The 13,523-nt window shown below is 43.4% G+C and overlaps 1 protein-coding gene across 4 annotated transcripts in view; it reads right to left on the reverse strand.

The window, feature by feature from the left end:
* DPYD (dihydropyrimidine dehydrogenase) overlaps nucleotides 1-13,523 on the reverse strand; it is a 1,875,594-nt gene that overhangs the window by 1,598,897 nt on the left and 263,174 nt on the right. For all 4 annotated transcript variants that reach the window (XM_068239758.1, XM_068239759.1, XM_068239760.1 and 1 more), the window contains exon 3: nucleotides 7,760-7,842. In XM_068239758.1, coding sequence (XP_068095859.1) covers nucleotides 7,760-7,842 — 83 coding nt within the window. The remainder of the gene's footprint in view (nucleotides 1-7,759; nucleotides 7,843-13,523) is intronic.

The following is a 13,523-nucleotide window of genomic DNA, read 5'->3' on the forward strand; positions in this document are numbered from 1 at the left end:
TGTTGCTGGGTACGAGCTCTCTTCCTGATTGATTCCTGTTGCCGACTATTGCTTTGTATCCTGACCACGCTAACCTCCGATTGATTCCTGTTGCCGATTACTGCTTTGTATCCTGACCACGCTAACCTCTGATTGATTCCTGTTACCGACTACTGCCTGAAACCTGGACTATGCTTGCTAGCTGCCTGGATTGACCTCTGCTTGGACACGGACTTGCATGAACGCTGCCTGGACTGACCTCGGCTTACCTTGACTACGCTATCTCTAGAAAGTAATATCTGGACTGCCTTGCCATTCTGGAACATCTGTCTCTGCAGTCATCTGACTCATTCGCCTGGATTGCCTCATCCTCTAGGCCTCAGGGGACTATATATATACTTGTGAATACTGTGCCCATTGCATTGCTAAAGTTAGTCAGTCTGTATGCTACATCTACCTGCAGGGTGCATTGTAGTATTGTGTTAGGTAGGAGTTTTTGCAGGTGTTACGGGCTGGGCTATTGGTCAGTCATATGGTTATACAGCCTGACCTATAGTTATTGACCAGACAAGCATGGCAATGGGCTTGTTGCTGGAATGGGTTGAAGGTAAGCAGCCAGTTATAGGCTTAGTATAGATTATTTAGTCATTGTTTTTTCCATTGTAAACTCTTTCCTCTTGATGATTTACATTCTGAAATGTATCACTGGTGGTGACTAGAGATGTGGCGAACGGTTCCCGAACCGTTCGCCGGCGAACATCTCCAAATCCCTGGGGCTCTTACTACTTCCGGGTCGCACTGACCCGGAGTAGTACGCCTGCGCTGCCCGGCGGAGCGCGTCCTAGATCGCGCTCCTGTTGCCGGGCACTTTCTGCGCGTGTGCGTGACATCATGAACGACGTCACGCTCATGCGCAGAGAGTGCTCGGCTACAGGAACGCGATCGAGGACGCGCTCCGCTGGGCAGCGCAGGCGTACTACTCCGGGTCAGTGCGACCCGGAAGTAGTATGAGCTCCAGAGATGTTCGCCGGGCGAACAGTTCGCCGCATCTCTAGTGGTGACATCTTTACTCCTGCCAGGTGAATGTTCGTCACTGAGAGTTCTATGCACAGAGGGAGACATTTCTTAGCAGTTGGAAAAAGCTGTTATTTCCCAGTATGCAATGAAGTTCACAGACAGCAAACATTCAGGATAATGGTCAAGTCATCAGATTGTGGGAGGGGTTTCACTGCAATATCAGCCATACAGATGTCCCTGATGATCTATTCAAGAAAAGGTAAAGATATCTCATGGGAAAAGGAGTATCAGCTACAAATCTGGGTTAAAGTTCCTCTTTAATTGTAAAAGAAAAAAAGATACAAGTGATATTTCTATTCAGGGCCTACTCTAATTTTGCTTTATGGCTTTCTCCTTTAATACTGACAAAACATTTTCTAACTAATAATAATTTCTAAATAACAACTATGAAAATATAGCCCAACATCTGCCGCAAACTAATAAAAAATATACCAAATGCTGGTTATTTGATGGTGTTAAAGACAACTCAGTTTTAAATTTCTAGAAAAAAAAAAGTTTGAAGATATTAAATCTTGCAGTTCTTCTGGTGTAGCTGCACATTTATAGAACCATAAAAACATCATGCCTGACTGTGAAACTTTAGAAACTTTTTCAGCTTTTTCCATTCTTGTTACTAGAGCAGTTTAGAACATTTAATAGGAGCACTAATTGGTTGCTAGGAGAGGAACAGAAAATGTTCTACAGTCAGCCATCTCACAAGGTCCAGAAGGTGGCCTACCCTGTGAACGTGAAGCCCCAGTTTGAAACCTGGTAAGTAGCAATTATTGAGGGTAAAAACATATATTGTTGCAGTGGGCAAACTTAAAATTATCAGTAGAGATGGCCCCCGAACCTCTGATTTTCGGTTTGCGAACTTACACAAAAGTTCAGTTTGCGCAAACTGTCGCGAACCGCAGTAGACTTCAATGGGGAGGCAAATTTCGAAAATTAGAAACACTTATGCTGGCCACAAAAGTGATGGAAAATATGTTTCAAAGGGTCTAACATGCCAAAAGTCCCCGGGAAAAATCAGGATTTGACTCACAGCAGCGTTTTAAGGGCAGAAATCACATTGAATGCTAAATTGCAGGCCTAAAGTGCTTTAAAACATCTTGCATGTGTGTACATCAATCAGGGAATGTAATTGGAGTACTGCTTCACACTGACACACCAAACTCACCGTGTAACGCACCGCAAACAGCTGTTTGTGTTGTGATGGCCGTGCTGGACTGGTGCACACCAAGGCGAGCGTGCAGGCTGTGGCGGTTTTCAAGCCCATATGGTCGCCGGGCTGTGGTAGCTCAATGATAGAACAACAGTGACTGTCCAGCTGATCAAACTTGGTCTGTCCACAATGAAGCAATGACCTTATTATCTTGGGTGTGCCCCCCTCCCCCGAGACACTCATATAGCCGGCGGTCATTGCTTCATTGTGATACGTAAGCCCCTTCACCGCGGCAAGGTAATGATCACGAAGGGGAATTGGCACATGTACATGCCTTTTGTTTTGTTGTTGCAGCTGCAGTGCAGCCAGAAAAATTAGGCAGGCATGTACACGCACCAGAAAATTATTATAGTGGCTTAAAATTCAGGAATCCACCTGGAGTCCTGGACCCTGTTGGTGGTGGCGGAGAAGGCAGTCAAGTGGCCTGCGGGCAAAGGTGCTGTGTGGGGAGCAACTTAGTCTTGGGGCAGGCAGTCACACGGTGTGTAGGCAGAGATGCTGTGTGTGGAAACTGACTTAGTCTTGGCGCGGGCAGTAGCCCTCCGGGATCCATGCCTCATTCATTTTGATAAAGGTGAGGTACTGAACACTTTTGTGACTTAGGCGACTTCTCTTCTCAGTGACAATGCCTCCTTTCTGACAGGATGCTTGAGGCAGGGCAAGACAGAAGTTGGATGGCAAATTGGGATAGCTCTGGCCAAAGGTCAAGCCTGCACACCCAGTAGGCCAAGGGCTCATCACTGCTCACAGTGTCTACATCCACACTTAAGGCCAGGTAGTCAGCTACCTGCCGGTCCAGGCATTGGTGGAGGGTGGATCCGGAAGGGCTAAGGCGAGGCGTTTGACTAAAGAATGTCTGCATGTCCGACATCACCATGAGATCGCTGGAGCGTCCTGTCCTTGCCTGCGTGGACATGGGAGAAGGATTACTGGCAGTGGTACCTTTATTGCTTTGTGCTGTGACATCACGCTTAAACACATTGTAAAGCATAGTTGCCAGCTTGTTCTGCAAGTGCTGCATCCTTTCTGCCTTCAGGTGAGTTGGTAACATGTCCGCCACTTTGTGCCTATACGGAGGGCCTAGTAGCGTGGCCACCTAGTAATTGTCATTCCCCTTGATTTTTTTTATACGGGGGTCCCTCAACAGGCTGAACAGCATTAAAGACACCATCTGCACAACGTTGGATCCAGACATACTATCCATCTCCTCTTGCTCTTTCTCAGTGACGTCAGGTAAGTTCTCCACCTCCCCCCAGCCACGAACAATACCACGGGAACGTTGAGCAGTACAAGCCCCCTGCAATGCCTCCTGCGATTGTTCTTCTGCCACTGCCTCCTCCTGCTCTACAGAAACACATTCCTCATCATCCAAGTCTGACACCTCTTCCCCACACGACTCTTCCTCCTCTTCCTCCTCCCCCCTCTGTGCTGCTGCAGGTGTTGAGGAAAGATCTTGCTCTGATGAGAATTGATCCCACAATGCTTCCTCCCATAACTGTTCCTGTTCACGCTCCTCCACAGCTTGATCCACCGCTCTACGCACGGCACGCTCCAGGAAGTAAGCGTAGGGGATCAAGTCGCTGATGATGGCCTCACTGCGACTCATCAGGTTTATCACCTCCTCAAAGAGCCGCATGAGCCTGCAGGCATTTTGCATGAGTGTCCAGTACTTTGGCCAGAATATCCCCATCTCCCCAGACTGTGTCCTTTGACTGTAGTTGTAGAGATACTGTTCGATGGCTTTCTCCTGTTGTAGCAGGCGGTCGAAAATCAGGATGGTAGATTGCCAGTGAGTCGGGCTATCGCAAACCTCACCGGCAAGTTGTTTCTCCTCTGAATATCGGCCATGCGTGCCATGGCCGTGTAAGACCACCTGAAATGCCCACACAACTTCCTGGCCTGCTTTAGGATGTCATTGTAAGCCTGGGTACTTGTGCTCAATCTTATAATCCAGAGATTTGTGTCTATGTACCATGCAGGGTACATGTGTCAACTTTCCCAAATTCAAAGCCGAAATGAGATTGCTGCCGTTGTCACACACCACGTTGCCGATCTCCAGTTGGTGTGGGGTCAGCCACTGATCCACCTGTTTGTTAAGAGCAGCCAGGAGAGCTGCTCTAGTGTGACTCTTCGCTTTGAGGCAAGACATGTCTAAGATGGCAAGACACCGTCGTACCTGGAATGCAGCATAGGCCCTGAGGAGCTGGGTCTGTGTAGCTGGAGCAGAGATCACAGCACCAGTAGAGTTCTACTGCCACTCAGCCAAGGAGGAGGAGGAGGAGGAGGATGACAGTGAAGAGGATGTAGCAGGAGGAGTAGGAGGAGAAGGAGAGGAGGTGGCAGCAGGCCTGCCTGCAAGCCGTGGAGGTGTCACAAGTTGGTCCGCTGCACATCCACGTACTCCCTGCTTGCCATTTGTCACCAGGTTGACCAAATGGGATGTGTAAGTAATGTACCTGCCCTGACCGTGCTTGGCAGGCCAGGCATCCATGGTCAGGTGGACCCTTGACCCAACGCTGTGTGCCAGAGATGGCACCACTTGCCTTTCTACTTCCCGGTACAGTTTGGGTATTGCCTTTTTTGAGAAATAAGTGCGACACTGTGGTGTCCCAATAGCCACAAATTTTCAGAAGACCTCAGAGTCCATCAGCTGGTATAGTAACAGCTGGCGGGATAACAGTTACGCCAAGCCAGCTGTCAGACTCCGGGCAAAGGGGTGACTGGCAGACATTGGCTTCTTCTGCTGAAAGATTTCCCTCATGGACACCTGGCTTTTGCTGTGGGCAGATGATCAAGAGCCGCTCAAGGTGAGAGGCGGAGTGGAGGAGGTTGTCTGTGATTGTGAAGGTGCAAGGGAGAAAGCGGCTGAAGAAGATGATGCACCTGAAGGAGGAAGAGGAGAAGGAGGGTGGCTTTGCTTTTGTGTGCTGATTTTTCTCAGGTGGTCTTCCCATTGCAGTTTGTGCCTTTTCAGCATGTGCCTTCGTAAGGCAGTTGTCCCTGCGTGGGTGTTGGCCTTTCCACGGCTCAATTTTTGGTGGCAGAGAGTACAGATGGCATTGCTCAGATCTTTGGTATACACACTAAAAAATGTCCACACTGCTGAGCCAATCTGGGGTGATGGTACTATGGTGGTGTCAGCAGCTGACGTTGAAGGGCATGTTGGATGGCTGTCCATAGGTGGCGATACATGGCGCCAGACACTGCCACCAGCTGTTTCTGACTACGAACTCACCTTGCTTCTTTAAGCAACTCGTCTCCTCCTACTCCTCTCTGACTCCCCCTCTGAACTGTCCCCCTGTTCATCTCCTCTATTGGGAACCCATGTGGCATCCGTATCATCATAATCATCATAATCATCCTCCTCAGCTTCGCTTGTATCAAACACCTCCAAAACTGCACCAACAACAGGTACTTCATCATCCTCCTCCTCACACGTTACGTCCATAGTGTCGCCTAACTCAGAAATATGAGGTGGTGTAACTTGATTAGCGCCTTCATCTTTTTGTAACAATAATGGCTGTGAATTAGTGATTTCCCCACCAAATAACTCCTGCGAAGTGTCAAATGTAGTGGATGTGGTATTTGTAGTAGCGCTGGTGGCTGCGGACGATGAGGTGTTCTGTGTTAAATAGTCAACCACGTCCTGACAATCTTGGGAGTTGATGGGACGTGCCTTCTTCTGAGCACTGTACTTTGGGCCAGGGCTGCACGAAATCACGTCAGCATGACCTCGAACAGACCTGCCGTGTGGCCTGCCTCTGCGTCTGCCTCTGGCTCTGTCTCTTGTTTTGTCCATATTAGGGGGGATGAAGTGAAAGGTATGCACTGACTTGACTAATACAATGTGCAGTGAAAGGTATGCAGTGACTGGTATTACAATACAATGTGCAACTGTCACACAGGTGCAGTTAACAGGTATGCAGGGATTGGCATTACAAATGTGCAGCTGTCACACACAGGTACCATGAACAGGTGCAGTGACTGGTGGTATATTACACTGCTTGTGCTCATGTAAGTGCACTGAACACGTTACAGGTATGCACTGCAGTGATTGGTATTACAAATGTGCAGCTGCCTGTCACACACACATACAGCTACCGTGAACAGGTGCAATGACTGGTGGTATTCAATGCGTGCGCTCAAGTAGGTATAGGTAGGTAGGTGCACTGAAAAGTGAACAGGTGCAGTGATTGGGATTACTAATGTGCAGCTGCCTGTCACACACACAGGTAGTCACTGAATGTGCTGGGCCTGGCAGTGGCACAGTAGGAATTACCAAGGCTGTCTATGCAACACAAATGTCTGTGGGACACACACACACACACACATTTTTTTTCTGATTTTGTGCATCACCTTACTGAATATTTTTATATACCTTTTGTTTGCTATTAGCTAGATAGTTTCTGTGTATTTGGGGATTTGATCATTGTGGTGTTGGTCATTTGCTTATGTGTTGTTTTCACTTGTATATAGTACACTATTCTAATAAATCACTGTATTTCACCATATTCCTGTGTCTAGTCATCAGTATTGCTGCAAATAGTGGTCACTTGCTGATTTTTGCATGCAACCGTAACTACAGGCCAGGTTTGCATTATGCCTTATTTTTTTTCCAATGATCTTCATCATAGAGAACCTTTAAAAAGCAAAGCCTATTATGTAACCAGATTTGTTTTTTGTCCCGATCATTAGAACAGACAGTGTAGGCAGAAATTGGAGCTGGTAGTTACGCATCACCTGCACAAGCATCATGACTCAGATCCACAGATAAGCTCTGCAATAGGGCAATTTGTACAATCACTATAACTCGTCTGTGGATATGATTTTAACAAAATGGTATGATTAATCAAATGATAAAATAATAAAGTAAGCAACTGCAACTTATATATTTTTAACAAAGCCTTCATATCAAAGAAGTGCGTATCCAAAAGAATTGGCCGCTTTTTTCTAACGTCAGTTCTGTTACCTGTCAATCGGGGTACAATTTAGAGAATGGTTCAGCTATAATTCTGATTGGCTTTCTACATCAAAAATTAAAAAAGCAATGTAAACTTTCTCAGTGCATTGCTTTAAAAAAAAAAAGATTCTGTAGTAAAACGAATTTACTTAAAAAAAATAAATAAATAAAAAGGACTTGCTAGATTATTCAGTCTGTGCAATTTACACTCCTTGTGACATATCAACAGTTTATATTCATTTATCTTTTAGAATAAATATAGTTTGCAGGAACCCTAAGCATTTCAAGTAGCCAATTAAATATTTCATTTTTTTTTTGTTTTGTTTTTTTTTGTTTTGTTTTTTACCAGAGCATTGGAGGTTATTATTTATGCAGCTTTAAACCAAAGTGCAGCCTCTAGGGAAGTTTATCCAGTGACAAATTAATACCTTGGAGAACAGAGCTGAATGGTGGCAATGAACTCATTTGTTCCCCCAATAATGAAGAATGACTTTTGCTTTACCACACGGATGACTATTGTCATGGCAACACAAACTTACCTCATCGCTTCTCGAAGTGCTCCCCGCTCTCCAAGAGTGGTATGTTTGATGTCATCAAAATTATTCTCCAGTTTCTCACATTTCTGCAACAAGACGTTTTTGATTAATATAAACTATTCTGGCAATTTCACATGCAATTTTCAGGAAAACAATTTGTGATTTATTAAATTGTCGACATGTACTGGGGTAAGCGGTCATGGCTGTAAAACTAAAAAAGCCAAGTCTGGAACCTCATAAAGCATTCTATAAATGGCTGATATGAACAGCACCACCTGCTGTGCAGGAGGTCTGTGATAGAACCAACACACAGAGGACAAACATAATAATCCAATAATCCAAGTTATTATGAGACAATATGGACGTTCTTTTGATTTTCATTCTAGCTTGCTAAATTTAAGAATGTTTGATGGAGATTCACATAATATATTTTTTCAGAGCCTAGAATAGAATCTTCAAATACATGAACATGCCAAGTGTTGATTTTTTTTTTTTATTATAAAGAAAAGGTTGATTTTGAGCATATTGGCACATAATGTTGCATTATTACTGTTTAAGTTAATATTGTTACAGTGCACATTTGTACATACTTGTGCATCACTGTTATCAAAGGTTGATATTGTGGACATTTTGCAGAATTCTACATTACTACTGTTACCATAACGAGGTTTCCTTCTACTGAGGTAAGTATCTACAGTATGTAACTCTTTTTATGTTTTAAAGTGGACCCAAATTAAAAATACAAGATTTCAGAAATAAATTCTATTTTCTAAATTATAATAATAAATAGCAGCCTTTTTCAGCTGCATGATGACAAATATAAAATATTTTACATTCAATGGAGGAACCCCTCCCTTCCTTTCATATTGCCGGGACAGAATCCGGCAAACTGGTGCAGTAGGGGGTGTTCGGCAATGGAGGAATTGCTAATGGCTGCCCCCAGTATAACCCTAGTTATGAAAAGTGAAGGGTGAAAAGCATGCACTGAAATGCTCATAGGTTTGCAGGAGTGTTTATTTATCTTTGTATGTGTCAGAGTGGTGCAACTAAATATTTTGAATTAAAAAAAAGTTTGGTTTGGGTCCGCTTTAAGTATGTTTTCACCAGATTCACCCATCTCTAGTATAGATTCTTCAGAAACTTCCACCTTGTTGCATAATTAATAACCTAGACAAAGCAGGAGCCTACTACTGCTTATGATGATTTAAAAGTACCTGAAACAATTAAGACAAATGTTAGATACTTCAGATACTTACCCCAGTAGATGAAAACCTCAAGTTAGTCCAGAGGCTTTGGCAAACTTCCTATACCCCCCTCTGAAACTATTACATATTAATGTCCAATATTGTCCTTATGGCCATGCTCCCCTTCATGTATGAGTACAGCCTCACTGCAGTAGCATGGAACAACCCATGCATTGATTTTTTTAAGTTGCTCCATGCTAATGCACAGGTGTGGGCCATACTTTGCAGCTCTGCATGCTCGTACTTGTATACAGAAGTCAGCCACAAAGAGGGTCCTAGCCAGCAGTGTAGGAGTTGTGGACTTTGGAGAAGTCTCTGAAGCATTCAAGGGCTTCCTTCTAAAGCGGTAAGTATTTATTTATTTTTTGACCTTTCAGGTTTGATTTAAGCACTGCTAGTCAGTCAGTACTGGTGGGACATTGTTAACCATAGATATAGGGTTTATTAGAGCTAACCATTGTCTTTTTTAACCTATTCTGGGCCACTGTAGTTGAAATCTATGCTCTGTTTATCTTTAGCTAAGCCTGTCGGGGTGTAGATTTCAACTTCCACATTTTTTCTCCTCTATCTCTTGGCTTCTTCCCATGCTATGTTTTTTATGGGGATGCTTGGATTATGACATTGACAGGCTTATTTTCATTCTGACTCTATTGATTGCTGTCTTATCGTTACTATAAAGTGTGACTCACATATGTGAGAACCCATAGTTATAAGTTGTGATTTCGTTTGAACATATATTTGACTATGTATTGTTTTCCTCATCTGTATGCCATATTTTTCAAATTTCAATAAAAATGATAATATATATAAAAAAAACTTCCGCATTTCATATGAGTGCCGTTCCTATAATTAGCTGCGAAGCTGCAACCCACTGCAACACTTCAACCTGCTTACACTGCTGCCACGCTCCTGGCTCCTGACTTCGGGATTACTGTGAGCCAGTCACAGTAATCATTATCTATAAGAGTAAAGGAAAGCTTAAAGCAGTATAAAACCCTGAAATAATATTCAATAAAAACATGTTTTTCTACTGTTTATATGCCATACGGTTGTATTATTATTCATTTAGAAATTACAAGTTCCCAAAGTAATTTTTTTTTCTCTGAGAGCTGCCTTTGCATTTTATCCACAACTGGTTTTATTCATCTTGTATTGAAGGCAAAAATGGTTTCTGTGTGTCTGTCTGTGTTCAGGAGCTTCTGCACAGTCAAAGAAGTGTTTACTTAATTGTATCAAGAGAGAAATGTAAACACAAGATAACATTATCTCCAGTTCGGATGTGTCCAGCTTTCCCAGCTAGGAGCTTGTAAGTCCTGTGTTTAACTAATTGAATGCTGTTCTAGTAAATAAAAATGATGGTAGTATATAATATGCTGTAAATAATCTTTTAGAGCAAAGAAGAAATGCTGAGTTTCATTCCGATTCAAAGCCCTGTTCACAGTGCTCAGATGTTTTGCAGAATAATTCTGCAAGTCAACTCACTGCCCATACAATTCTATAGGGCTTTTCACAGTATGATGTTTTCATAGATCCCGTTATTCTAACTTGCTGCATGCAGGCTTTGTATTAAAGTCTATGTCCAGTTTCAATTGCAGTTCACACTGCAATCACACATTGGCCCATATGCAATTAAACTTTTCTCCTTAGTTTTCTCCAAGTTGATATTTTCACACCTTGTCAATACAATGACTTTTCAACCCTGAGCAAGCAAGAAAATACACAAAATGACTTTGATAGTACTTTTTCGACTACTTTTGGAACTTTGTCAGTTGTGAAATGCTGAAAAATTATTTTAAACAGAAGATGAAAAATTATCACCTTGGAGAAAACCTAGGTGAAAAAATTAATTGCATAGGGGCCATTGTAGTTCATTATAATGTTATGCAACTGACCACTGGAAATTTAGCCTTAACGTGTACCTGAGCCGAAGCTACAGTACAAAATCAGATACTTACCTTAAGAGATGGAAGCCTCAGGATCCTTGCTACTCTGTTCTGTGGTCCTCTGTTGCTGAGCACTGTCCCGTGGAAGATTAGTGACAATGTATTGAGCTAATCACATCGGGGGCAGCACAACTCCTCTTCCTGGATCAAGTGTGTGCAATAGCCAACTAATCCCACCCACGTAGCTCTCGCCATTGCCAATTAGCAGGCATAAGTTTGTAGTGTTAGCTATGCTACTCTGATAAGGCATGTTAACTATGATAAGGCACACTATTTGTTATAGTGAATCAACCCCTTTGCATTAAATTACCACAAGCTTTTCATAGTACAAGCATTTAGAAAAGACCAGCAAAAGCACCGCTAATGGGTTCCAGGCCTTAGGCAGAAAACCCCTTGTTCTGCCACTTTAGTGTGCCCTCCAGGTACCAGGGAATGCCCAGCGGTCATTTTGTTAGTGTCCTTATGGGACGAAAATTCTTGTTTTGGAAGACAATTTTCATTTTCCTAGCCATTGAGTTAACACCGTGTTTGTTGTAAATTTTGGTTTCTAAAGCAATTTTTGAATTCGCAGAACATAACATGATACTCAAAAGAGAGTAATTTATGATTTTCCTGATTTTAATCGGAGTGGCTGAGTTACATTGTGAAAAAATGGAATTCGGAACTGTTCCGATTACGAGAGCTGATCTCTAAGGAGTGTTAACATGACACTGTAGTGAGAGGGATAGGGAAGCTGTCATACCTATTTTTTCTTTAAATGATCCTAAGTTGCCTGGCTCTTCTGTCGATTCTTCTGGTTTTATTTGTGTCCGAATCAAAATATGGTCAAACTTTGTCAGAGCACCTGATTTGCAGCCTTATTTTTGGATCTGTCACTCAAAATACTGGATACAGAGAATCAGCAGGACCACCAGGTCATCTGCATTGTTTAAAAGAAAATAAATACAGCAGTGTAACGATCGGTGTCAGCACGCAGAGAGAATCTGATTATTGGTGATCTGCAGTATCACCAAGAATACAGATATATACCTGATTATTGATGATCTTCAGAATCACCGATAATACAGATACCGATAATACAGTTATCTCCTTGTGTGCTACAGATATATTGCTAACCTCTGGACACCTATAGGTATGTGAGTGTTTGGTGTAACAGTAGTACTTTGAGTAATGCACCTGCTGAGCAGGTGACCATAGGCAGTAAAGGAATACTGGTCTAGAGGGCATACGAACCTTCCAGCAGCCTGAGACTCTCCAAGAGGTGGAGTCAGACTGGAGATAGGAAGGACCAGAGAGTGAGTGACACCTGAAGGTGGATGTCACTATCTGATCTGGAGACTATCTCTTAAGAGGAGAGATAACTCTCGAGGTCGTGCACGCCTGGTCGGCAACACACGGACAGATAAAGTACAAAGACAGAAGGCTGATTCGGTATACAAGGCAAGCAGGGTCTGGCAACGGAAAATCACCCTGGAACTAATCTGATGAAATAATAGATAGATAACGCAAGTTCCTTAGTCTGGGTGTGAGGTCCGTCGTCTTACACCCTGGAACTAGTCTGAAGTATAACAGATTAATACACAAGTTCCCTAGTCTGGATGTGAGGACCGTGGTCTCTACACCCTGGAACTAGTCTGAAGTATAACAGATAACAGTACTAGTAATCTGGCTCAGTGTGAATTCCCAGGTCCACCTGGTTCAAACACACTGTTGGATCTGACTAAGGTCTGAGTGCTTCCACGTAGTGTTCGCAACGGCAGACAACTTGAGACTGGCTACCAGTAACTATGTATGGAGTAGTGCTCTCCAGCACCACCCCAATTGATCAACCAATAGTAATCTGCTCTGGAGTCAGCTGATCGGCGTGATCAGCTGACCTCTCCTTGCCCCGTATAAGAGTTCTGCCTCTCAGCGCGCGCGCGTATTCCTAAGCCTGTGTGCACTAACAGACTCAGCCACACCAGACACACGCTGCCGCGTGCAAACCGCCGCATTGGACGCGGAATCAGCCGCCTCCTCAGCTTCACATGCGGCGGCTTTTCCGCGTTCTCTCACAAGCAGCCTACACATCTCTCTCACTATAAAGGTCACTTTTAAAGATGTTCCTCAGTAAAATGTGCAAAATGCTAACTTTCACAAATATTACACACAAATAAAATTTTCTTTTAACTGCAAAGTGATTTCACATTTCATTTTTTTTTTTTTTTTTTTGTGCAAATTAGAGATGATGCATGATAACATAGGCATAACTACAGGGGAGCAGCCCTGGCAATGGCAGGGGGCCCAGAGCTGTAAGGGGGGCCCAACTACTACTCCCTTTGATAAAGAGGACCATCCTTCAGATCAGGTTTTTTTGTGACTACGCTTGAGTTGGGTGTGAAGATTACAAAGTCCATCCCTTGCAAGATTGGTTCCCTGGCTTTGTGGATCACAAGGGATTGGCAAGGAAAAGAGAGTGAACATTGGGGGACCTCATCAAAAATTTACTGGGGGCACTATGCTTTATAGTAACGCTCCTGCATGAGAAATAATAAAACAAAGAATGGGGAAAAAATATTTTATGGTAACATTTTAGGAGGG

Source organism: Hyperolius riggenbachi, chromosome 6, assembly GCF_040937935.1.
Source record: "Hyperolius riggenbachi isolate aHypRig1 chromosome 6, aHypRig1.pri, whole genome shotgun sequence".
Taxonomy (NCBI): Eukaryota; Metazoa; Chordata; class Amphibia; order Anura; family Hyperoliidae; genus Hyperolius; species Hyperolius riggenbachi.